Genomic DNA, 27218 nt, shown 5'->3' with positions numbered 1-27218 from the left:
ATAAATGAATGGCAAAAATAAAAAAACAAAAAAACCAAAAAGAAACAAAACAAAAAACCCTAAAAGAAAAAAAAAAAAGAAAAAGAAAAATTAGAAGAAAAACACATGAAAAGGTACAGAACTTCATTAATTATTGTGGATGTTCAAATCTTAAGACTATAGTAAGATTTTTTTTTTAATTATAAATGTGCCACTTAAAAATTTTGTTTAATTTTCTAGTTTGAGGACTAATTTTTAACTATTATATTTTAATTATTGCTTCTCAGCTCATTGAGCTTTCATTGATTATTGAGAAACTGTAGCATTGAGTCAGGTGGATACTTGTTTAGAATTCAGAATCAGTAGCTTGGAAGCCTTTAATCTCATCTTGGGAGGCAAAGGCAGGTGTAACTCTCAGTTCAAGGCCAGCCTGGTGTCCACAGTGAGTCCAGGACAGCCAAGGCTGTAAAGAGAAACACTATTCTCAAAAAACAAACCCTGTACTATAGTAGAATATGTATTTTAACATGATCCCTGGGTGATTTATATACAGGAAGCCTTGTTAGTATTTACTGAATAACAGCAACCCCAGTGTCCTCTAGAACTGTACTTCTCTAATGTGATTCTTGGACCATCCAAATGCAGATTCCTAACTACCACTCCAGACTTGAATAGGATTCTCTGGGGTTGGTTGCTTGGCAGTCTCTCCAGGTGGGCATAAACTTGAGATGGTTGGTTGAGAAGTGTTGGAGTAGGATTTTCTGATGGAATTTGAAACCACCTAATTAGATTGTTTCCACAGATCCTTTACTAAAATAGCTATCTTTTATATCTGTAGTCTTCAAAGAGAAAAAGAAAACTATGTATGGGTATATGTATAGAGAAAGCATTCATGATGAAAGGTGCTCCTAAGCATTCCCCTTTCATATGTGATGCAAATGAATGACACCACATTCAACGTAAGTCACGAACTAGCGGGGAGCCATGTGGTAGAGCTGTAGCTGGAGCTCCACAGCAGTCGCATACACGCAGACTGGAGCCTGGTGCTCTTTCACCTAGCTTGCCTTGCTCCTCATCCCAGGCATCTGGCAAGCCCAGAGCAAGCTTCAGAATGAGTGTTAGACACCTCTCTGTTTCTTTCCCGACACGAGCACACACGTGTTTATGCATACCTAATCTCTTCCTTAGACTTGGAGAGTGTGGTGGCTTGTACTATAAGTTTTGGCTTGGCTCTAATTTGAATCAGATAGTCTTTAGTTGGGAATTTGTAGAATCTTACTTGAATCTGGATAACCATGTCATCAGATCTAATGTAATTGGAATTATAGGTGGTTGTAATCCACCATGAGGATGGTAGGACTGAACCTGGGTTCTCTGCAAGAACAGTAAGTGCTTTTAAAGTGCTGAACTGTCTCTGCAGCCTCTTAAGGCAGTTTTTAATGTGACAGTGTAAATTGTCTCTGTTGCTGGCTGAGATTTAGGATTAATTTCTAGGCAGTGTGAACTTTTAGTTAAATATGTCGCTAACTTTTGTATTCAACCTCTTTCAACAAATATTTTCGGTGATTCAAGATTAATATGTTTCCTTTTTCCTTTTATAATATTTCTTAAAAATTCTGATTGAGATTAGTTTGGGTGAACGAATTCATTAGGTTGACGGCTTTTTGTAGAAACAGTTTCTACTTCCCATTGAAACATCATATTTAAGCTGTTTTGCTTTGAATTACTCACCTTTTGTGATTGGTCTTTCATGAGTAGAACATACAGTGGCATTTTTAGGAAATGTTTAATGAGAGAGCACCAGGAGACAGAAGCAGATGGTTTTATTTACTTTTATGCAAACTAAATTGCCCTGTGACCAAGCCTAAAACTAAGTGCTAAGAGCAGTTATTTACCTTCACAAGAGAATTAATTGGGTCTAAAGCAGTTGAAATTCCATTTGTAGCAAACTAGTAATTAAGACTCTTACGCGAGCTGCAGTACTGTCAAAAAAAATAACCTGTCTTATGATTAAATAGCAGAATGACAGGCAGTAAACTGCATTTGAGGAAAGTGCTGAATAAACTCTCCTCTTGTGAAACAGTTCAGAAGTGACATGCTACTAGGGGGTCAGAATGTGCAGCGACATCCAGCTGAGCTGGCAGCTGGCCCTGAGCCAGGCACGCAAAACCAGTCATGTGAAAGAGCACGTGCCTTTTGAAACAGGAAAATCTGTGCATGATTTAATTTTTTATGAGCCGTCTGTTACTTGCATTGTGCATTTCTGTTGGCATTTCTCTTTGGAAAAGTCTGTGTGGGTGGTGCTCGATATACACTCTTGTCTGGTGTAATGTTTGATATTGTAAGAATGTCATTTTGAATAATTTCATTGGAAACTTATTTTAAGTTGATTTTGGGGATGTTTATATAGAAGAGATAAAGAGGAGAGTTGATCAAGATGCCTATAATATGTCTAGTAAAAGTTTGTGAGGAAAGTGGAAGTTTTGTGTAAAGTTTTGTGTAAATTTTAAAAGGTGCTTCTGTTGTTTTCATATATGAAATCTAAAGATCGTAAAATACCTTTTCTCTATATGTTGCATTTTCATGTTTTTTGATTTCATGATTTTTGCTTTAGATTTGTGATAAGAGAGGGAACATTTGGTCTGTTTGTTTTTTGAGACAGGGTTTCTCTCTGTAACCCTTGCTGTCCTGAAGTTGCTTTGTAAACCAGGCTGGTCTTGAACTCAAAACAATCCACCTGCCTCTGCCTCCCAGAGTGCTGGTATTACAGGGTGCATTACACCCGCTCGTCTTAGTGTATGTTTTTAACCTCTTAAAGATACTTGGTATTTTAGTCAATCAAAAAAGAACTTTTGTCATAAATTAGCACAGTCACAGTTAAGTGTAACTTAGCAGAAGAACAAGTAAGGAAGCCTGTCATTCTTTCTTTAAGTCAGTTTCTGTTTATAAATTTCTTAATAATGAAGGTTATGATCAGTTGCCATTCATAAATTAAACATTTCATAAAATATGCTGGACTTCTGTAAACGTAAGTATTACAAATGACAACTACCTCAACAGTTTAGGGAGAGAGATTTTTAGTGTGACGTTTAACTGGAGTATTTTAGAAGGAGAATAACTTAGGCCTTTTGTTGCTTTTGCAGTCACCTAAACAGTTTGTTACTTCTTATGTACAAAACATTCCTTTTTCTGTCAAATGTAAAACTAGTTTGCAGCTCTGTCATTTTAGGGCTATTTTCATTACTTTCTGCCTGAGTTCTGCTTTATCATTTCTTGTTCTGCAGTATCCTCTTAGTAGCACCAAATTAATTTTTTATAAGACCACCTTGCCAGCCTCTGTTGTGTATACACATCCTTTTCACATTAAAGTATTTCAGTTAGGTAGGGTGTGGTCGTGCTCACCTTCAATCCCATCACTTGGGAGGCAGGAGGAAGTGTATGTCTTGAGTTCAAGGCCAGCCTAATCTTCATAGTGAGTTTCAGCTCAGCCAGAGTGTGAGCTGTTTCAAACAAACAGTGTGACCCTGTTTCAAACAAACAAAAATCTTTCCATTGCTTGCAAACTGCGCTTAAAATTTCTTGGCCTTCTCATACAATTACAGATCTGTATTTTGACCGTAGGGTGACCACCTAATGAGGATGTATGCCGTGGGTATTTGCTGAGCATGGTTCTAGGAACTGCGAATAGAATAAAGAGTAGGACAGATGAAATGCAGAACTTGTACTATTTACTCTTTTCTTCTTTCTCATGAGCACAGCCAAACATTACTGCTTATTTTCTCCACTAACTCTGCTGCAAGGTTCTTGAAAGCAGAAACTACATATGTTTTGTGGTAAAACATAGGAAAAGTTTCAAGTAAATTATTGAGGTATTTTGAGTAATCTCAGTTTTTAATTTTTAATTTACATTCATTTATGTGGGGGCCATGCACCCCATGATGTACTTGTGGAGGTCAGAAAACTTAGAATTCAGTTCTTTCCCTTGATTATTCTATCATGTGGTTCCAGTGACCAAACTCAGGAGGTCAGATTGGTGGCAAGTGTCTTTATCTGATGAGCCATCTTTCCAGTCCTTAGTTTTTGCTGTTTTTTTTTTTTCCAGTTACGATTATTTAATTAAGAATTATTACTCAGGGGCTGAGAGAGTAGACTCAACAGTAAAGAGCACTTGCTGCTCTTTCAGATGACCTGTATGTATTTGCTGTCTAGCACTGATAGTGGCGGTTCACAGCTGTCTGTAACTCCAATTCCAGAGGGATCTCACACTCTCTTCTGGTTTCCTCAGACATCAGAAGTGGGTGGTTTCCGTCTACCCATGCAGGTTTTCACACAAAATAAAAATAAATATTTGTTTTAAAGTGTTAGGTCTAGGTCTAGTGAGATGGCTCAGCAGACAGAAACATTGCTGTACAAGCGTGGCAACCTGAGTTTGCTCCCCCGACTAGGGTGGAAGAACCAGTTCCTGAAGGCTGTGCTTGTGACCTCTGTATGTGTGCCACTGCTTGTGCCCGCCGGCTCTCTTGCTCCTTACGTATACTGTACAATAACAGCACACCACTTTGTTATCTAAGCACTGTAGCACATGTTAGCATGGGTCTAAAGGGTATCTTGTCAAGCTGGTGAGGTGCCTCAGCAGCTAGCAGCACTTGAAGCTCAAGCCTGACCACCCTGGCTCCATTCCTGGAGTCCGTGTAAGAAAGCGTATGCAGTGGTGCTGATCAGTGTGCTCTCAAGCCAGTCAGCCTGGAGTGCAAAGTACTCCAGATGTATGGAGACCTCTCCTCAGTAAAATGGAAAGAAAGAAGTCCTGAATTCCAAATGTGTGCTGTGGCACACATGTGCCAGCACTCACACATCAGATAGACACAGGTAGTATTAATAAATAAAAAAATTAAGAAATATTTCCAGTTAAATTTAAAAAGTGACAACAGTTTATCTGGTCATTGTTTTTGTTTGTTTGTTTGTTGTTTTTAACAAGTTTTTCTTCTCCAACCCAGGTCTTATTGAATTTGAAGAGTGTGACCCTGTCAGTGCGGTTGAAGGTGAGCTGACTGTGCACTGACTGGCGAGGGCGTCTGCTTGTCGAGCAGATAAAAAGGGGCTGCCAGCCATTGGCGCCAACACAGTGTTGGAATACATAGATCTAGGAAGGGGGGAGGGCCTCCCCAGCAGTAGACGAGGGAAGGGGCAGGGAGGGGGAGAGGGAGGGAGGGAGGGCGGGATTGAGATGGGATACAAAGTGAATAAATTGTATTAAGTTTAAAAATTAAAAACAATATATATAGACCTAATGATTGGAGATACTGAGCCCAGGTCCTAACATTTACTCTATTAGTGAACCACACCTAATTGCAAGATAATACTTTTAAAGATACATATAATGAGTTATGTACTTTTTTGGATTTTAATTGTTTTTATATGCTTATTTTAACTGAATTTGCAAAGGGAGTATTTACCAGAAGAAAAGAGAATTTCGTTAAGTGAATATTCTATAAAACAATAAATGAACCATATTGTATTAACATGAGAGTTGACACATATTATGATTGACTTAAGTTGTAGGCTTTACTACTTGATATTTTATTGTTGTTTGATCATTTGCTCATTCATTTTTTACTTATGATTTTTTTGAGGGGTGAGGTTTTGCCATGTATTCTAGGCTGGTAACAAACTTAAGGATTACAGGTGTGCATAGCCGCTCTCCGTGATGCTTTTGTTTTTGTGTTTTATATCCTTATCAAGAACAGTTACACTTTATTATAATGCACATTTATGTTAAAGGCATAAAACCAAGGAAAAGAAAGACTTTTGCTTTGCCTGGAATAATTAAAAAGGAAAAGGATGCAGAGTCTGTGTAAGTATTTTAAGTATTTCCCAAATACTTTTCATTGTTTATAAGTGATTAGAATTGTTTGATTTTGAAAATAAAAAAAATCTTTTTGAAGGTATTCAGTTTATATATCTAAACTGGAAGAAGAAAAAAACCTTTCTGAATGACTAGATTTGTCAGTTTCTCTGGTTTTAGTTCATAGCATTAACGTTTCTGATTTATTACAGTTTGAAGACATTATAAGCAAAAGCTTATGTGCCTAGGACCCGCACATAGAAAAGCAGAAGGAAGTCCTACAAGTTGTTATATGGCTTCCCCTTTAAAGTTTAGAAATGTAAACACTGCTAGAAAGCCCAGTAGAGGAGATAGCTTTTGATTGCTTTGATGAATACATTTCTAGAAAAGTACAGTTACAAGCACATTAGATCATGTGTAAGCTTTTTATGTTTTAACAGTTTCTATTGAGATGACTTGATTTTTCAGAATATTTTTGTAGAGTTCAAACAAAAGGTATATTTAAATAGCAAAATAGATTCTAAACATGATATCATTATCAGGTAGTTCTAATAATTGAATCTTAAAATACTTTGTTCTTTCTGTTTTTTTTTTTTTTTTTTTTTTTAAACAGGGAGTGTCCTGATGCAGATTCACTTGTAAGTAATTTTAATTTCATACAGACTTTTGTTGTTTGTTTGAGACAGGATTTCTTTTTTGTATTTGTGTGTGTGTGTGTGTGTGTGTGTGTATCCCTGGCTGTCCTGGAACTTCCGTAGACAAGGCTGGCCTTTCACAGAGGTCCGTCTGCTTCTGCCTCCCAAGTGCTGAGATTATAGACATGTGCTGCCTCCACTGAGCATCATTACAGACTAGTTAAAATAGGTATTTTTATTGGTAAAAATAAATAAATAAATAAATGAATAAATAAATGTTTTTTTTCAAAGAAAAATACCAACCATGTAATTTGCTACTAAAGTAATTGTAAAGCCGTATCTCAGTTTTACATTGCATACTTTTCTGCTAAATTACTATCTTTGAGAAATGGATAATTTTACTTCTAAAATTATTGTGGCACCATGTCAATAAAGTTTTTTTGGGAAATAGAAATTTTAAAAAATTGGCATTGTTTAAAAACGGAGAACCTTTAATAATTTAGTTTTTTGTTGTTGTTTTATTTGTTTTTCAAGACAGTGTTTCTCTGTGTAGCCCTGGCTGTCCTGGAACTGACTCTGTAGAACAGGCTGGCTTCGAACTCCGAGAGCTGCCTGCTTATGCATCTAGAGTGCTGGGATCAAAGGCATGTGCCACCGCCACCCAGCTTGAAAGATACTATTTTTTTGTGTGTTTTTGGTTTTCATTTAGACATCATTTTAGAAATTATAGCAATACGTTATGCTCACCCATTTTTCTGTGTTTTTAAGGTTTGTTTCTATTTCTTGTTTAACTGTATTGATAAAGAATTAAAGAAGACTCTTAAGTTGAGCTGCCAGTGGGCATAGTGCACGTGTAGAATAACCAAATTCTATAGATAATGGGTAAACAGATGTGTTTATTTATTTTGTTAGACACGGATTGTGTTGGTTAATACAGGGTTTTTTTGTTTGCTTGTTTTGTTTTGCTTCGAGACATTTTAATCTTAAATGATGTAGTATTGTAACAAAATGAAGTGAAAGTACTTTGTAAAATACTGTGTCTTCTGTAACTTAGACAAACTAGTATTTTTGTTTTCTGTTTCAGCTTTCAAGTAAGAAAGTTGTGGTTTAGTAATGAATGTTTTTTAAAATTGAGGCTGGAGAGATGGCTCAGTGGTTCCGAGCAGCTACTGCTCATGCAAAATACCAGCATTTGGTTCCTACCCGCCACAGTAGGCAGCTCAACAACTGTCTGTAACTCCAGTTTCAAGGGATCAGATGCTTTCAAACCCCTTTCTGCTTCTAGAGCACACAATCTCATGCAGGCACAAATACACACAAATGAAAACAGTAAACAAATCTTTTTAAAATGTGTATGAAAATTAAGAGTGAAAAGTCACCAGAGAAGCTTAACTACTATAACAACTATATTAAACTGTTGAATATCTCTTCTGTTTTTCATATTATTATTGACATGATTCTTCAGTACAGTAATGAGAGTATACTAATACAGAAACCATGGATTGAATGAATAAACATATATAGTGTAATCTGTATGTTTTTTATTAGTGTTAGAGTTCCGTGAATAGTTCCAGCATTTGAAAACTTGATGAACTGACTCCTTTTGTTGTTTTGTTTCTGTTTTTAGGTATGTGTGTATCTGTCTGCCTTGTGTGTGAGAATGTGTGCAGAGGATAGAAGAAGGCATCTGATTCCTCTGCTGGAGCTGGGCTTAGAGATGGTAGTGAGCCATTGGACGTGGGTGCTGGAAGCCAAACTTGGGGCCTCTGGAAGAGCAGTAGATGCTCTTAACCACTCGCCCATTTGTCAAACCCCATTCCTTAAAAACAATCTAAACAGTTCAGTTACTAAGCAGATTACATAGGAACCTTTTCAGATTGGCTTGTTTTCGCTCTCCTCAGTTCTCAGGAGATTCTTTTAGGTTGTTGTAGGTATGATAAATTAATTTCTTTCTGTTGCTCAGTACCAAAGTTTATTGAACTGTTTAACTTTTATGTTATTTTTTTTTTTGTCTTGTGCTGTTAGAAATATACTTTCTATGAACAAATTGTACATTTTGTCTAGAAAATTATTCTCTATGATTAGTAATTTTATTTCTGAAATCTAATATTAAGATAACCACTTTTGGGGACTGGAGAGATGGCTCAGAGGTTAGGAGCACTGGCTGTTCTTCCAGAGCTCCTGAGTTCAATTCCCAGCAACCACATGGTGGTTCACAACAATCTATAATGAGATCTGGTGCCCTCTACTGGCCTACAGGTGTACATGCAGACAGAACATTGTATATATATATATATAACAAATAAATAAATCTTATTAAAAAAAAAGAAAGAAAACCACTTTGGACTTTTTTATATTTATGTGTTTGTTTTTCAACCTATTCATATTTAAGTTGACCTTATTGTACATATTATATTTGGATCAGGTATCTTTCTTTTGTTTTGCCAATACTTTTTTTCCCCCCAATCTCTAATTATGGTAGTAAATGTGTTTTTTTAAATCCATCAATTAAAAACAAGAATACATTTTATTAAAATTTTCTGAAATATTGTTTTTAGTTGATAAAATAATCATACATAGTTATAAGACATCAGTGATATTTAGTCATCAACCTCAAATGTTTTTTTAGCTTCTACACATAAACCAAAGTATGAAATAATGTGCTTTTCTCTGTATCTGATAACTCATTTTATATAATTTTCTTTATCCTATTCCATGTAGCTGCAAATGATAAGTTTTTTAATATTATGGCTGAATGCCATTTCATTCTATATGTGTATTATATTTATTTACCCATTCGTATGCTGATGGATACCTTGGCTGATTTCATGTTCTGGCTGTTGGAAATAGTACTGCAGTAAACTTATGAGTGCAAATATCTTTAAAACAGTTCTGTTTTGAAATTTTTGGGTGCATCATTTTTTGGAGCTTTTTAGTTGTTTTGCTGAGTTACTCTTCAGTACCTTCATGCAGTTTATAAATACATGTATATATATTTTTTTACCGCTTCATAGTTGTTATCTGCAAATAGACCCAAAGCAGCCTCCTAGAAAGCAGCTTTTCAGCCTTAGTATAGTTTTATTTTGTTGTCGTTTCATGCTTTATTACAGTTTGTTTGAATTTGTTGGGATGTCTAGTCTGTCTTGGTCAGTAGGCCAACCTCTCTGTTTAGCATTGTAGTTATTTGTTGAAGAGACTAAGTGGTTTGTTTGTAGTTTCTTATAGCCTGGATTTTGCTGACTTCGTTCCTATGGCGAATTGTTTTACTTCTCTGTGTTATTTAATTTGGTATTTAAATCTGTATTCTTATCAGATTTAGATTTAAGGGGGTTTGTTTTATCTCCTCTGGATGCACGTGGTGTTTTCCTTTTTATGTTATTTTTATTTTAATATTGATACACTATCTTAGCTATATCATTGGCTAGCCAAGACTTTAATCTGCTTTAAAGAGGCACTATGTCTTATATTTCCATGCAGCTTCTTAAGACATTGAGAGAAGAGTTAGCTTGGCCATAGTTGTTTTTGTTTTGTTTTTTAAATTCACTTATTCATGATCTTAACAGAAATGTAGATCTAGCACATTCTGAATTGGTTTTCACCTTGACTGTTTCTTTTTCTTTCTTTTCTTTTTTTTTTTTAAGATTTAATTTTAAATCTATTGGGGGAATATATACGTGCATGTATATACAGGTCCTGCAGATATGGAGGCTGGGGTTATCAGATACTTTTGAGTTGGAGTTACAGGAAATTGTAAGCTGCCTGATGCAGGTGTTGGGAACCAAACTGGGGTTCTCTAGCAGAATAGTATGTGCTACCAAAGCATCTCTTGTACGCCACGTTGGCAGTTACCCTGAATTATGAGTTGTGATTCTCCTATTGCATGTTGCAAGGTTTTCTTTAGGTTTTTGAAACATAGAGTATGATTTGAAGTTAATTAACTACAGAGATATATAATTTTCCATAGTGTTAAGAATTTTGTTAATCTGTTCGTATTTGATACAGTGCCTTAGTTCCTCAGTATTTTTGATGTTTTTTCAAGAAAGGGTCTTCCTGTGCAGCTCTAGCTGTTCTGGAACTTACTGTGTAGACTAGGCTGACCTCAAGCTTGTGGAGATCAGCCTTCCAAGTGCTGGGATTAAAGGTGTGTGCCACCACATTTGGCTTTCAGTAATATTTTAGACTATAACAGTTTGTTAATCTTTACTGTCTTTGTATATTGTTGTCATTATAGTAATTTATTTACTATTTTTCCCTAGAATATTCCTGATGTAGATGAAGAAGGTTATAGTATTAAACCAGAAGCAAATCAGAATGATATCCTTTTATGATCTGGATTTTCTTAGTAGATTACGTTTGCATATGCATAGGTATAAAAATAACATCCTTCCTAAATTAGTTTTAATTAACTAATAATGTTTGAGTGTTCTCTCTGTCTGTACATCTGCGTGCCAGAGGAGGACATCAGGTCCCTTTATGATCTACCATGTGGTTGCTGGGACTTGAACTCAGGACTTCTGGAAGAGCAGCCAGTGCTCTTAACTGTTGAGCTATCTCACCAGCCCCATCTCTTCTATTTTTAATTTGCTAAAAGATGACTGTTCTTTATTTACATGCTTTGCTAATTAAAGCTTTATTAAAGTTTTATTCCTGTCCATATATAGTACTCTTAGAAGGCTCTCTCTTTTTTGTACTTGTGTGGAAACCAGTTACTCAAGATAAGTTAGAAACTAAATTCTTTAACTCATACTCACATACCAAAGAGAACCATTTCTACTCATCCAGTGATTCTGACTCTGAAGATGAAGAACCAAAGAGGTACCGGATAGAGATCAAGCCTGCGCATCCAAATAACTTGCATCACACAATGGCTTCTTTGGATGAATTAAAAGTATCCATAGGAAATATAACTCTGTCCCCAGCAGTGTCTGTAAGTATCTGAAATAAGCCAATTTGTACTGTACATAGAAGCCTTTTTATTTTACCTCATCTACCTATAACTGCTTGATGTTTTTTAGAAATACTACTTTTTATTAATGTATACTTGTGTGTGGTATGTGTAGAGGGTAATATGCACATGTGCCACAGGGTATGTGTGGCAGTCAGGACAGTTTTGTGGAATCAGCTGTCTCACTTTACATGGGTTTTGGAGATCAAACTTAGGTTGTCATGCTAACTTGTATCTGTGGCTGCTACTTTTTTTTTATACCTGCTGAGATATACCATGTGTACTTAATTTCAAGAATAGTAAATAAGTAAAAACTAAAACATTGAGCAATAGTTACGTATACTTTTTGGGAAAATATTTTGTGTTTTTTTTTCTAATCCATAAACTTTCTTTTTAATGTGAATTTTTTTCATTCATTGAAAATTTACAGCACCTTTAAATGAAGTAAAGACTCTGCCTGCAAAGCAGATATATACAGATGTGAAGATGTGAGTGGGCACAGCCAGATCTGGGTAGAAATTCTCTCTCTCTCTCTCTCTCTCTCTCTCTCTCTCTCTCTATCACACACACACACACACACACAAATTCAAAGGGAAGAAGAGAGAGCTTAAATTCCTACCCATGCAGTTCAACCATTGTACAAGGAGACAGTGGGTCAGATCTTAAGATAGATGACATTACCTAAGAGATGGTTTTATTTTTAAATATTTTTCAAAAATAGTGTACCAATTCAGAAGTACTGTGGCCTAATGTGAGATAAGAGAGAAAATAATTGGTTTGGGCTCATTGCATTCCCTCTGGAAAAGTAGCTAAGCCAGATTTTTATGATGGAGAAAATAAAAATCTCAGAGACATTACAGTAAGGATGTGCCTTCACATCTAAGCAAGAGCTGTAGGGCAGGCTTTTCACAGAGGCCTGTTTCTATGTGGGAACTATTACTTATGGTCTGATTTTAGGCTGGTTCTGAATAATTATTCCAATATGAAAATCATACTTGAGGAAACAGCTAAGTGAACAATGTTATTTTGTGATTCTTATAAAAGATTTGTTTGTGTGAATGTTATTTTGTGTATGTACTGTCCTCGGCCATCCCCCCTCCTGTGTGTCTTTCTCTCTTATATCTCATCCCCACTTCCATGCAAGCTGAGCACTGAACCCAGGCCTTTGTGCTTGCTAGGCATGTGCTAAATCCCCAGTGCCTTTTTCTTTTCTTTTTTTCTTTTGTCCTTTTTCCCACCAGAACTGATAGGTGTGTGAATATTTGCTTTTAATATGTCTGTAGGCCATGTGTATGAAGTGTCCAACGAACGCAGAAGGGAGTCAAGACATTCTGGAACTGGAGTTTTAGAGAGGTTACAGGTAGCCATATGGGTACTGAGAACTGAATCTGGCTCCTTTAGAAGAACACCCAGTACTCGCAACTGTTGAACCATCTCTCCAGCTCAGTTTATAATTTTATATAGACTAATAAGGTTTTTTGAGGTAGAGTTTTTCTGTGTAGTCTTGGCTGTCTTTGAACTTGCTTGGTTAGACCTGCCTGGCCTTGAACTCAAGAGATCCACCTGCCTCTGCCTCCCTAGTGCTGGGATTAAAGGCGTACACCACCACCACTCAGCAAAAATATTTTTAAGAAAGTGAAATGTAGAACATTTGTTTGTTATTTGTTGTATTCTGTAAACAGTGCTGTCTGTCTGACAAAGGATTACGAACTGTCAGAGTTAATATTTCATCTAATTTTAAAGGGTTTTCTTTGTTTTCAAGTCTAATGTAAAAATATATCATGAAAATCACTTAGAGATTAAATTTAATCTTTGTTTCTTTTTCCCCTTGCTGGAAAATGAACCTAGGCTTTTGCTTATGCTGTGTACCCTGCCACTGAGTGACATTCCTAGCTGTTTTACATTTTTTATATTTTTGCCTTTCACTGTAACATTTGCATTTGAGGAAGAAATAAAATACTAACATAGCCAGTGAGATATCTCAGAATACTATGGGTTCAGGAATAGCTGCACACTGACCACTCCGAATTAGATTGATGGAAATTTACTGAACACTAAACTTAAGACTGACCGTCAGGGCCATAATCTGTATTCAAGAGCCAGACTATGACAGTGGTCTGTTTCTAAGGCAGGTTTTGTATACAAAAAATCATAACCAGGTCACAACTAGGTATAGGAAGTGGGGAGTTGGAAGGGGGGGCAGCACTACATCATTTTGACCAGCTAAACTTAGTCTATTTTGTTCCAAGTGTATTGTGTTGTATCTAGGTAGCTAGACAAAGCACTTTAAGCTGATTAGCTGGGATTTAGGGTAGGGGCGGTCTTGGGAGTTTGGGCTTTCAGGGAGTAAGAAACATAGCAGAATGTTGCAATCTTAACTTAAGCAGAACATGCATTTATCATCTCGTTTTATTCTTTTCTCTTTTTTTCTCGTTTTATTCTAAGCAGCACGTATTGAACTATTGAATTGTTTCCTCGTTTCATCTACATAGGACTGAGGACTTTAAATTAATTCCATTTTATGATCAAAATAGAGACTTGGAGGCAGAATGCTTCTGATATGCTAAAGGCTGAGTAGGTATTAACAGAGGAGCCATAGTTACGCTAAGAATTAAAGTAGGTCTCAATGTAGGGGCTATAGAGTTTAAGCTGGTTACAACAAGCTGTTAAAGCACTTGCTATGTGAGCCAAGTTCTATTCTCAGATACCACTGTAGAGGAGTAAACTGACCTTCTAAAGTTATCTTCTGGTTTCCACCCACATGTGTGCTTGCATTCATACACATAAATACCATGCATACAATAATAAAATTACAAATACTACAGTAATAAATCCACTGGAGAAAGGCATGCCTTAGGATAAGAAGCATATATATGCATATTATTATTTAAAAGCTGTTTTTCACTCCTGTAATCCCAGCACTCAGGGAGGCAGAGGCAGGCGGATCTCTGTAAGTTCAGGGCTAGCCTGGTCTACAAAGCGAGTCCAAGACAGCCAGGGCTACACAGAGAAACCTTGTCTCCCAAAATCAAGAACAACAACAACAAACCCAAAAAACTGAAAGAAGTTTTTCTTAGTAATTAGGTTCTCACCAGTTTATGTTACCTAATTTGTATGTGTGTTTTAATTTTAAATATTATTTTTTAGATAGGCGGATCTAGTTTATGCTAGGTAGATCAGGATGGCCTTGAACTCACAGAGGTCTGCCTGTCTCTACCTTCCGACTACTAGGATTAAAAGTGTGCTACCATACCTGGCCCTAATTATACATTCTAAGTAGACTGTAAATACATTTGTTTTGGAGTTTTTCTCTTAGATGTGCACTTGTGTTCTTGGGTTTTAAACCATGGGTAGAACATGTGTCAAACAAGCACAATGCCCTAGTTTTGATGCCCACTAATACAGGGAGGGGAAAGAAGGAGAAAATGATTTTTGATGGGAGAAAAAGGTTCTATAATTAAATTCTCAAGGGTATGCCTCAGAGGTTACGAAGTGAGGTTTTATTGTACTATTACTATTTTAACATTGACAAGTGTGTTGTTATAGAGAGACTTGTATATGTGAAATAGAGAATTGTGAACCATTGAGACTTTTTATTGTGTAATGGCATAACTGAATAAAATACACATAAGCAAAAGCTTAGAGGAATAGATATGTATTAAAATGTTAGGAACCTCATTATGAACAGTTGAGGTCATAGGTGTTTTTAAAAGCTTTTGTGTCTCATCTGTTGTTTCTGTGTTTTTTAAAAATGAGTATATATTAACTTTATACCCAGAAAGCCAAAGAAAAATTTTAATAGTGAATATTTGATTTGAAAAGATGATATCTTTATATATGTTTTGTTGCCCATTTGGTTCACTTGTGTAAATTCCCCCAACCATATGTTTTAAGTAGGATTTAGAAGGGAAGTGACAGATTATTGTGTGAAAAGAGAATTGAATTTTGTACTGAACAAAATTTTGTCTTTTTCTTTCCATGCACTGCCAGAGACACAGTCCAGTAAGTGTCAGATTTTATATTTTGCCTGTTGACCTTTAAAAATCAAATTTTAAAAATCAGGAACACTTGATTTTCAGAATTCTGTTAAATTTAGATTATTAATAAGTTTTGTAGCATTTTCCTTTGAATACTGTCTTAATATTTTAGGTACATGTACTTTGCTTTCTAAATTCAATTACTACACTATAGTAATTACGATGCTTATATTTAGAGGTGCACTTATGACTAAATTTTTAATATATTTTTTATAAATACAATTTACAATTAAGTAGATAATAGTAAAAACCATATAAACTAGGTTCTTATTAGTAACATTTTGCCAAATATTTTGTTTCCAAGGTAAATTACATGTTTAATAATACTCATTTTGCATTTCTGTTGTAGGTGCAGATGAATCGGAATTCATCTAGTAAGTTTGATTTAGGAATTGGTTACTTTATGGTCTGTGGAAGTATCAAGCAGTTAGTCTCAGCCTTGTGTAGCTAAGGAATTAATGCTCTTTTCATATCACAGTTTCCCTGGTAGATTAGAAAGATACTTTATGCAGAAAACAAACTGCTGTAGAATAGTACTAAGAAACATCCTTAATCTTTCATAAAGCTTAGCAAATTTTTCAGAAATAAAGAAGGCCAGAGAATAACTTCTGATTAAGAAGAGTAAAATGAGCTGGATGGTGGTGAGCACACCTGTAATCCCCACACTCAAGGAGGAGAGGCAGGCAGAGCTTTGTGAGTTTGAGGCCAGCCTGGTCTACAAATCGGCTTCTGATAGCCAGGGCTTTCTTACATAGAAAAATTCTGTCTCAAAAACAACAACAATAACAAAAAGAATGAAAGGGGGGAAAAAAGAATATTAAAATGGACTGGGGAAGCTCAATTGTTAACATGACCCCAGCATATCCACACCCCTTGGATTGAAACCCCAGCAGTTTATAAGAGGGGATATGAAAATGTTTTATAAACTAGTAATGTTTAGCTTTACTTTTTAAAAAGTCATATTATAATTGTAGTTTATTTTATAATTTTAAAATAGTAACTATAAATACTAAAATTGTTAGGATGATAACATCTTTTACAGAATTATGAACTGAAAAATCAGACTTAATGTGAACTTTTTTTTATAATTTTGTAAATAGAATGCATAATAAGAAGAATCAGTCTTAGCTGGGCGCTATGGCGCACGCCTGTAATTCCAACGCTCAGGGAGGCAGAGGCAGGTAGATCTCTGTGAGTTTGAGGCCATTCTGGTCTACAAAGCGAGTCCAGACAGCCAACTGAAAACAACTATTAATAACAAATACCCAAATGAAAATAAGGATTTTACCATTAAAAAGAAATGTCTGATGATAAGAGGTTGTAGAGAGAGTGAGGCTAAGTGCTACAAGATGGAAGACATGCAGCAAACACTCGGAAACAAAGCAAAGCAAGCTTCCAGAACAAGCCAGGGCAAACCCAGGGCAAACAGGTCTGGCAAACAGTGTGGTGCTGCTCAGAAGCGCTCAGCGCCCGTTTGCATCCTGCAGTCATCAGCTGTAGCTTTGGGATATAGAACATTTGAGGTGTGGAGGAAGTTCATACTCACTGACATGACCTTTTATTCCAGTGCTCTCTTCCTTGCCAGTCACTTACAAAAGAAGACATCACAAACACAGAAGGTAGCAGAAAAGATCAGGACCTCCTTCAGTAGGGCATCATTACTAAAGATTGTGTAGTAGTCACTGGTATTATCCTGAGAACTTGAAAACCAATGGTAGGACTCATCAATTAAAATTCTTAAGTAGAATGTACACAAGTACTGAAACATTTCTTCTAATTTTTCTTACTACATTTTTTTTGGGGGGTGTTGTTTTTCGAGACAGGGTTTCTTTGTTTAGTCTTGGCTGTCCTGAACTCACTTTGTAGACCAAGCTGGCCTCAGAGATCCACCTGCCTCTCTCTGCCTTCCCGAGTGCTGGAATTACAGGTATGCGCCACCATGTCTGGCCTGCTTAATTATTTTTGAGATAAAATGTCTTTGTAGTCCCAGAACTTGCTCTGTAGACCAGGCTGACTTTGAAATCATAGAAATTCACCTGTCTTTGTCTCCTGAGTGATGGAAGCAAAGGCATGTGCCACCACCACCACCCTCTTATAATTTTAAAGTCACAGTCTGTGCTTTGTTTTATAAAGTTAATGAAAGAAATTAAGAATCAGAAATTCAGCTTGTTTACTTTTTCTACAATTGTTGATACTTATTTTTTCCATTTCAAAATTTGTAAGTTGTTGCTAGCATTAGAATATGTAAGTATATGAGGATCTTTTAATTAAAATATTTTTCTTCTCAGATTATTAATTTTTCACATTTTAATTTTTTTTAATTAGGTGAAGAGTTAACAAAATCAAAGCTGTCTTCTGTACCCAATGAGTAAGTTTGCTGTTTTTTTTAATAGACTTTATTACAGATTTTATTATTTTGAGAAATTTTAGGTCAAGATCAAAACTGGGTGAAAGATACAGAGATGGCCCTTCTGCATATTTTCTTCCCATACATATGCCAAGCTTTTTTTTTTTTTTTTCAAAAATCTCTCACCAAATTAATACGCTTGTTATAGTCAGTGAACTTGCATCTTGACACAGATCATTCAAAATATATAGATCAGAGGGGTCACTTATATTTTGTACATTCTGTGGGTTTGAGCAACTTTCTTTCCCCCCTCCCCCACCCCACTCCATTCCTTTTTGATCAACTCTTAAAAGACTGGCATTGTAGCATCATAACCAGTGTTTTTACTGTATGGCAATATCATGATCTGTTTATTTAGTCCTATTTTAAAGCTACTTTTAAGTTTTAAGTTTTTCTCCTTTTTTTCCCTAGAATTTTGCACTTAAGTCTTAGTCATGTTGTTTTCTGAACTGTAAAAAATTTTTTGGAGCTTTTAGATATTTTAAGGTTTTTTTCACATGAAACTTCTTGTTTTGATGGTTTTCTTAAAAAAACACAGACAGCTGCAGTTGGCCTTGGTAGCTTTACAGCTTCTTAACACATGCTGATTATCTTAGGTTCATACATTTCAGTTTTTATGGGAATTTTGTCATTTCTATTTTCATTTTTCCCCTCACTTTTGATTGTGACTTTATAAAACAGGGCCATATGTCATGAGCTTCAAGATGACGTTATCTCCAGATGGAAAGGCAAGAAGCCAGCTACCCATCTTGCTAGATCTTTAAACAGGAGAAGAGAAAAAAGTGTCAAACCAGTCCATGAGTCCCTTCTCACTTCCCTGCCAGCAAGAGCACTTTCTCTAAGTTAATGTTTTACATGAGTGAACGTTAAGCTTAATGAAGTGAATAGTTTAAGATTATTTGGTACCTGTGAGGTTCTGCATGTTTACCATTTACAGCATAATCTGTGGATGCCACTTAGATAGCTGCAATAGGAGACTTTATTGTACAAGGTAGGACATGTTCACATTTGTGCATGTTGAACTATTAGACATATAATTTTGGGTCATTGTAATAATTTTGGCAGAGTAAGCACATATTCTATTCAAACTTCCTTACAGATTTGACTTCATTTGAATTTTATATTCTGTACTACACTAGACTGTAGGCTGTCCTCAGACTGTTTAGACTCCATTAGCTGTGTCCATTGAGCAGCTCTCCAGGACTGCTGCTTTTCTTCATTTGTAAATCTGAGATTATTGTTCTTCACTCTCTAGTGGAGTTTAGCAAGGTATGGTCCAAGGAGATTCATCCTTACCACTTTCCCAGCCAAGAAGATGTTATATTGTAAATGCTGCTTAATGCTGTTTGCTGAGTCTATTGACTTGATTTCTCAGCGTGTCCAGCTGCTTAGTCACATTTATTGAACTGCTAGAATTCTGTGGAACAAAAATAAATGGTTTTTATACTAATAATAATCCTGCTAATCCTTATTCTTCAAATGGTATGCTAGGAAAGGGACCAATGATTTACTTGCTTGGGACCCCTTGTTTGGATCATCTCTTGATTCATCTTCTTCAGCTTCACTTAATTCGTCATCATCAGGTAAAAAATAACAACAAACACTCAATAAAAATATATGTATATGAGAGAGCTGTCTTATTTTTGGGAAGTAGCAAGTGTACTTTTTTCTAATTGATTCCATTTGTGTATTTTGTTAAATCACCTAAAGCTTTTAAGTTTGTCATCCACTAATAGTGAGTTCACTACTATCACCAGTAAAATAACAACACACTCTAGAGCATTTAAGAATGGAAATAATTTTAATCATCTCTTCCAGTGGCTTCTGAAAGCACTGTCTGAGGGATATACATGTAGATACAATATTCATTTATAAACACTAGTGTTAATAAGTATTGTTACTAGTTTTCCTTATAAAGTAAATTCCAAGTAGTGGAAGGAATTGATTTCACACTTTTATGAGGCTTGGTTTAAGTCTGTGTGAAATGCCATTTGGACAGGCCTCCTGATAATTCATGTATAAATGCTTCTGCTGTGGTCAGCTCATTCACAGGCTTGAAATGCTGAATCTAGTTCTGTGCTAGCTTCACTGATATGACCATATCTGTAAAATAGCTACTTATTACCACAGGCAAGTGTTGTAATCATTTAGGTTGGTACACATTTCTTCGGAATACACTTTCAAGTGCATAGACAAGGGCAGCATGGAAAGACTGCTATCATTTGAAAAAAGGCGTTAGCTTCTGAACTAAACTTGTTATCTTAGCAGCTTTTGGCTGCCTTCCTTATGCATGAACACATACTTTCATGTGATGTGCTTTCTAATGATAATTCCTTTCTGTGAGTTTATTTTCATCCTGTAACTGCCTGTTTTTGGTTTCTTCCTACTGCTTCACTTCCTACTGCTTCATGCTGCTCCACTCCTTTATTGATGACCAAAGGACCTTTAGCTTTGTATTTTACTTCTCATGTATTTCCTTAGGCTGGCACTTAATGTGTTTGTAATTTTGCACATTTATAAATGGTGAAATTGCCAAATATATTTTTTCCTACCCACTATATTTTTCAATGTTTGAATTCTAGCACATACTTTCAAGTGGACCAAAGGTTTTGAAAATCCTTCTATTTGGCAATAGTTTAAGGGACATTGAGATGACTCAGCAGGTGGTACCGTGGCTAACTAAGCCTAATGCCCTGAGTTCCATCCTTGGAGCACACATGGTAGAAAAGAGCTGATTCCCACAAGTTGTCTTCTGACCTCCCTGCACATACTCACTGCTTTAATCAGTGTTCTATTGCTGTGAATAGACACCATAACCACGACAACCCTTACAAAGGAAAAAAACGCTTAATTTAGGCTGACGTACAGTTTCAGAGGTTTAGTCCATTATCGTCATGGTAAAAAGCATGACAGTGTGCAGGCAGACATGATTGCTGGAGCCAAGAGTCCTACATCTTGATCCACAGGCAGCAGAAGGAGACTGTGTGCCACACTGGACCTAGCTTGAGCATGGGAGAACTCAAAGCCCACCCTACAGTGACACACTTCCTCCAACAAGTGCTTCTCCCTATGGGCCAAGCATTAAAACACATGAGTCTATGGGGGGGTGGTATTCCACACTCACAAACTCAAAACTAAAGTAATAGTTTTATAAAGATAATTTAAATATTTACCTCTGTAATTCATTCCTGCTTCAGTTATATTAATAGATATATTTGACTTTTGAATATCATGATAAAGGTATTTAAGTACTTGGTACTGATTTTTAAAATTATTATATGTTGCAAATGGCATTGACAGACAGTACTAAATACAGGATTTAAGAAGAATTAAGGTATTATGAACATTTAAAAATGAATTGGGGTAATATTTTTAGCAAATTAATGAAGTCTAATGCTTTTAATTATTACAGTGTGGTTCTTAAGTCAGATTACAATGTAATAAGGTTCAGTATGCTATTTGTCATATAATTCTTAAGGCTCAGCTGCAAAACCTTGATCTCACATTAATCTCTGTGAATTAGATGTGTTGATAGTAAACCAACAACCTTTGAATTTGAATTAGTTCATTTTTTTCAATTGACCTACCGGATTTTTCTGTATGCCTATATAATTGAATTCCTGTGTATCAGTTTTGTTAGAAGGTTTAATGATTGTTTTGAGGACTATTGTGAATATTAGTAGTAGCTTTGATAAAAAGATTTGATGGATAGATTTTTCAGTATTTTACCAAATACCCTTAATTATATTAACATTATTGGAAAATGATCTTTGAGCTTTTTTGTCTTTATCTAAGGATTCCTACATAGTAATGATTTTCTTCAAATTCTCTTTTGTCTCCCATCAGCCAGACCCACAACTCCCCTTTCTATAGGCACCATTGTTCCACCTCCAAGGCCTGCTTCCAGACCAAAGCTTACTTCAGGCAAACTGAGCGGGATTAATGAAATAGTATGTACTCAAGATTTTTTTTAATTATGTAACTATTTTTGTTTTTTTACTTGTTTTTGAGACAGGGTCTCATGGTGTTGCCCTGGGTGCTCTGGAACTCACCATGTAGACTAGGCTGGCCTCAAACTCCCAAAGATTTACCTGCCTGTGCCTCCCAAGTGTTGAGATTAAAGGTATGTGTCACCACACTGGTTCCTGTGATTTAAAATACAGTTATTTTTCTATATGTTCCTGCATGGTTAAATGCTTTCTTCTAAAGTCCTTAAAAATAGGAAGTTTTCCAGTCATAATTCTCTCTCACATATAATCTCAAAATCATACTAGCAAAGAAACAAACTGCTTAAGAGGACAGAGATTTCCTCTTAAAAAATTGGTGTATTACACAAGTCAGTGTCCATTGACTCAAAATAAGCAAGTTCATGTAATTCTGCCTTAAGCTTAGTATTTAAGGAAGAAAGTATGATATGTTTTAGGCCTTACTTTTGGATTCCTAAGGGGCACCTGTCTAGCTTTATTTTATATATAGACTGGAGTCCACAGCAGTTAGCTGATATAAAAGCACAAAAGAATTAGAAGCACTGGTTTTCAAAAGTTATTAATAATGGCAAAAACATGTGTGGTCTCTATTCAGTGGTTCCCAAGCCAGCCTTTTTGCTTCCTGTTTTATCTTTTCATGCTAATTTGCTGTTTAATTACCACAGTTGTGTTTCTGAAAGCCAACCTTATTGTTTTCCTTCTTATCTCTAGCAGTGTAATTAATCATTGTGGTTGAGTATTTTAGATGAATGTATAATGTAGTCTCATCACTGTACCAGCCTCCCCTTTCCTGTCTTTCCAGCCACTCAAAACTTCGTGGTGTTCTTCAAAAAACTTTGTGGTGTTCTTCAAACACAATATGCTCTTTATTCTTTTTGTTTGTTTGTTTTCTTTTTATGGGAGGGGTTGTAAGGAGATAGGATTGAACTTTGAACATGAGCTGTATTGTGCACGGTAAGCACACACACTACCATTGAACTAGTTCATGCTATTTTATACATCCATGTTTCTGTTTTTTTTTTTTATGTTTTTTTCTATCACATTTATTTAGTGCATATTCATGTCTCTGTGTGTGTTTTCATGTGTATGTCTGTGTATGCACTTCTGTGCATGCTGCAGAATGTATGTGGAGGACAGAGGACAGATTGTAGGTGTCCATTCTTTCCTTCCACCACATAAATTTCAGGAACAGAATTGCATTCATCTGGCTGGGTGGCAAGTGCTTTTACCTATGGAAATACCTAACCAACTGCCAATTGTCATATATCCATGCACTACTTACTAATGGATTTATAACAATTGACTAATGCCTTGACTTCTGAATTAAGAAGACTGTTTAAAATGGAAGCCAGTGAGCTGGTGATGTAGCTAATTTGGTAGAGTGCTTGTTGCCCATGAAGGAAGCCATGGGTTTCACACACAGTGCTACATAAACTGGATGAGGTGGAATGCACTTGTAATCTCAGGGTTTGGGCAATGGAGGCAGGAGTACTAGAGCTCAAGATCATGCTTGGCTACATCATGAGTATGAACTCATTCAGGGCCACATTAGACCTTCTTTTAAGAGGATTGTTTTAGCAATTCTGGGTTTCTTGTTATTCCATATGAAGTTGAGAATTTTTCTTTCCAGGTCTGTAAAGAATTGTGTTGGTAATTTGATGGGCATTGCATTGAATCTGTAGATTGCTTTTGGTAAGATGGCCATTTTTACTATGTTAATCTTGCCAAGCCATGAGCATGGGAGATCTTTCCATCTTCTCATATCTTCTTCTAATTCTTTCTTCAGAGATTTGATTTTTTTTTCATACAAGTCTTTGACTTCCTTGGTTAGGGTTACTCCGAGGTACCTTATGTCATTTGTGGCTATTGTGAAGGGTGTTGTTTCCCTAATTTCTTTCTCAGCCCCTTTGTCTTTTGTATACAGGAGGGCTACTGATTTTTTTGAGTTAATTTTGTATCCGGCCACTTTGCTGAAGGTGTTTATCAGCTGTAGGAGTTCCCTGGTAGAGTTTTTGGGGTCACTCACGTATACTAGCATATCATCTGCAAATAGTGATAATTTGACTTCTTCCTTTCCAATTTGTATCCCCTTGATCTCCTTCAACTGTCTTATTGCTCTAGCAAGGACTTCCAGCACTATGTTGAAGAGATATGGAGAGAGTGGGCAGCCTTGTCTTGTCCCTGATTTTAGTGGGATTGCTTTAAGTTTCTCTCCGTTCAGTTTGATGTTGGCTATAGGCTTCCTGTATATTGCCTTTACTATGTTTAGATATGTGCCTTGTATCCCTGATCTCTCCAATACTTTAAACATGAATGGATGTTGGATTTTGTCAAATGCTTTTTCAGCATCTAGGGAGATTATCATGTGGTTTTTTTCTTTCAGTTTGTTAATATGGTGGATCACATTGATGGATTTCCGTATATTGAACCACCCCTGCATACCTGGGATGAAGCCTACTTGGTCATAGTGGATAATATCTTTGATGTGTTCTTGGATTCGGTTTGCAAGTATTTTATTAAGTATTTTTGCACCAATGTTCATAAGGGAGATTGGCCTGAAATTCTCTTTCTTTGTTGAGTCTTTGTGAGGTTTAGGTACCAAGGTGACTGTGGCTTCATAGAATGAGTTTGGTAATGTTCCTTCTGTTTCTATTTTGTGGAATAGTTTGAAGAGAATTGGTGTTAGCTCTTCTTTGAAGGTCTGGTAGAATTCTGCGCTGAAGGCATCTGGTCCTGGGCTTTTTTTGGATGGGAGACTTTTGATGACCGCTTCTATTTCTGTGGGGGATATAGGTCTATTTAGTTGATTTACGTGGTCCTGATTCAGCTTTGGTAAGTCAAATCGATCAAGAAAATTGTCCATTTCATTTAGATTTTCAAATTTTGTGGCATATAGACTTTTGAAGTAAGTCCTAATGATTGTTTGGATTTCCTCAGTGTCTGTAGTTATATCCCCCTTTTCATTTCTGATTTTGTTGATTTGGGTGGTGTCTCTCTGCCTTTTAGTTAGCTTGGCTAAGGGTTTGTCGATCTTGTTGATTTTCTCAAAGAACCAGCTCTTGGTTTCATTGATTCTTTGAATTGTTTTTTTGTTTCCAATTGATTGATTTCAGCCCTGAGTTTGATTATTTCCAGCCGTCTACTCCTTCTTGGTGTGTCTGCTTGTTTTTCTAGGGTTTTTAAGCGAGCCATTAAGGTGCTTGAATGAGCTGTCTCGAATTTCTTCTTGAAGGCACTTAGTGCTATGAACTTTCCTCTTAGCACTGCTTTCATTGTGTCCCACAAGTTTGGGTATGTTGTGTCTTCATTTTCATTGATTTCTAGAAAGACTTTAATTTCTTTCTTTATTTCTTCCCTGACCCAGCTGTCATTTAGTAACAAGTTGTTCAGTTTCCATGTGTGTGTAGGCTTTTTGCTATTTCTGTTATTGTTGAGGTCCAGCTTTATTCCATGGTGATCAGACAAGATACAAGGGATTATTTCAATCTTCTTGTATCTGTTGAGGCTCGCTTTGTGACCCACTATGTGGTCTATTTTGGAGAAGGTTCCATGAGGTGCTGAGAAGAAGGTAAATTCTTTTGTGTTTGGGTGTAAAGTTCTGTAAATGTCTGTTAGGTCCATTTGATTCATGACCTCTGTCAGAGACATTGTTTCTTTGTTTAATTTCTGTTTTGTTGACCTGTCCTTTGTTGAGAGTGGGGTGTTGAAGTCTCCCACTATTAATGTGTGGGGATCTATATGTGCTTTAAATTTTATCAATGTTTCTTTCACAAATGTGGGTGCCCTTGTATTTGGGGCATAGATGTTCAGGACTGTGATGTCTTCCTGGTGGAATTTTTTATTGTACTCTGTTTGAAGTGACAGTTTTCTCTGAGGCAAAAAGGCGTCTTTTTTGTTTTCTTTTGTTTGTTTGTTTAGTTTTTTTTTTTGTTTTGTTTTTTAAAGACTCGGCTATTCATCTGCTGCATTTGGTCACTCTTCCAGCAGATTGTATCATTTTTTGTTTATTCCCATATATTTGGCTTATATTCCTATTAGCATGAATGTCACATTGTGTACCCTTAATTTCTGTAGCCTTAGTATCTTGGTATCTTGGTATCTTTACTGCATTATATGGTACCAATTTCCTGTCCACAGTAGTTTGTATAAAGCCTGTGACATGGTACATAGATAGGAATTATACTTTGGATGGAGGGTTGTATATGGAAATGGCAGCTTCTTTAATGTCTTATCTCAGTGAACTGACTTACTGGAAGTGAGATAAAACCCTAGGAGCAAGCTGTCAAGGAGATGGTTTATTTAAGTAATATAAAAATCACTAAGTTTTAAAATTTTACATATGTATCTTATGTATGAATGCTCTGTCAGCATGTATACCTACAAGCTAGAAGAAGGCATCAGACCCCATTACAGATGGTTGTGAACCACTATGTGGTTGCTGGAAATTGAACTCAGGACCTCTGGAAGAGCAGCCTGTGTTCTTAACCACTGAACCATCTTTCCAGTCCAAATCACTAAGTCGTAATATGTCTTTTTTTTTTTCTGATTATAAAACTTGTTTTTTTTTCCCTAGATCATGTTGGAAAATACAGAAAACATACACTCAAACAAATAGAATCTTTTCTTCATATTACCAAAGATAACTTTGTTAACATTTTAATATATATTCTTTCATTGTTTTCCTATTGCATAAATATTTGACCAAAGACAGTAAATTAATAGTTACTATAAGGACAGATATTTAGCTGTTCAGTGTTGGACAGGTTTTATTAAGAGTTCCAGGGAAGATGGAAATGATATTTAAATAACTTAATGTGTGTAAACTGTAAGGACATTGTTGAATACAAGTTATTGTATTATTGAATTCGTTATGAAGCATATATTTTAATTCCTCTTTTACATGTTTCTATTTTTTTTTTAAACTTGGCAGTGTTTTGGAACTGTTTTGTGAATTCTTATTTTATAGTTTTCAAGTTTCTTTAGAAGTAGTAGAATATTTTGCCAAGTAATTAAACTCGTTAAAAGTGGAATTCATAGTTGAATACTTCCATCAACCTTCCCCTTCTTCGTCCTTGAGGTCCTTCTAGAAACTACTTCAGGGGCACCAGGAAGCAGCATTTCAAGTGGCTACAGAGTGTGTCATTGTATAAGATGTTAGAAATTTGATAGTTTCTAAGTTCTCATTAGTATAGTAACTTAGACAGTGTAGCTATGCTTTGTAGACATTCAGTATACTCTTATTAAGTGATTTTAAAATGAAATTCATGGACTAAGTGATATGCACGTTTATTTAGACCAGTGGTTTTCAGTCTTCCTAATACTGCAACCTTTTAATACAGTGACTCCCAATCATAACATTTCATTGCTACTTCATAGCTGGAATT

General features: G+C 35.9%; 1 protein-coding gene across 2 annotated transcripts in view; it reads left to right on the top strand.

Annotated features, from left to right (window-relative positions):
- Window positions 1-27218, top strand: part of Fcho2 (FCH and mu domain containing endocytic adaptor 2) — a 93351-nt gene that overhangs the window by 42288 nt on the left and 23845 nt on the right. For both annotated transcript variants that reach the window (XM_060385615.1, XM_060385616.1), the window contains exons 9-18: window positions 4977-5021; window positions 5761-5833; window positions 6438-6462; window positions 10716-10776; window positions 11214-11386; window positions 15395-15406; window positions 15791-15815; window positions 17767-17809; window positions 19340-19431; window positions 21695-21798. In XM_060385615.1, the coding sequence (XP_060241598.1) occupies window positions 4977-5021; window positions 5761-5833; window positions 6438-6462; window positions 10716-10776; window positions 11214-11386; window positions 15395-15406; window positions 15791-15815; window positions 17767-17809; window positions 19340-19431; window positions 21695-21798 (653 nt within the window). The remainder of the gene's footprint in view (window positions 1-4976; window positions 5022-5760; window positions 5834-6437; window positions 6463-10715; window positions 10777-11213; window positions 11387-15394; window positions 15407-15790; window positions 15816-17766; window positions 17810-19339; window positions 19432-21694; window positions 21799-27218) is intronic.

This window comes from Meriones unguiculatus, chromosome 6 (assembly GCF_030254825.1).
Source record: "Meriones unguiculatus strain TT.TT164.6M chromosome 6, Bangor_MerUng_6.1, whole genome shotgun sequence".
NCBI lineage: Eukaryota > Metazoa > Chordata > Mammalia > Rodentia > Muridae > Meriones > Meriones unguiculatus.
Note: the sequence above shows the minus strand (reverse complement) of the source record. Positions and strands in the feature narration are given on the sequence as shown.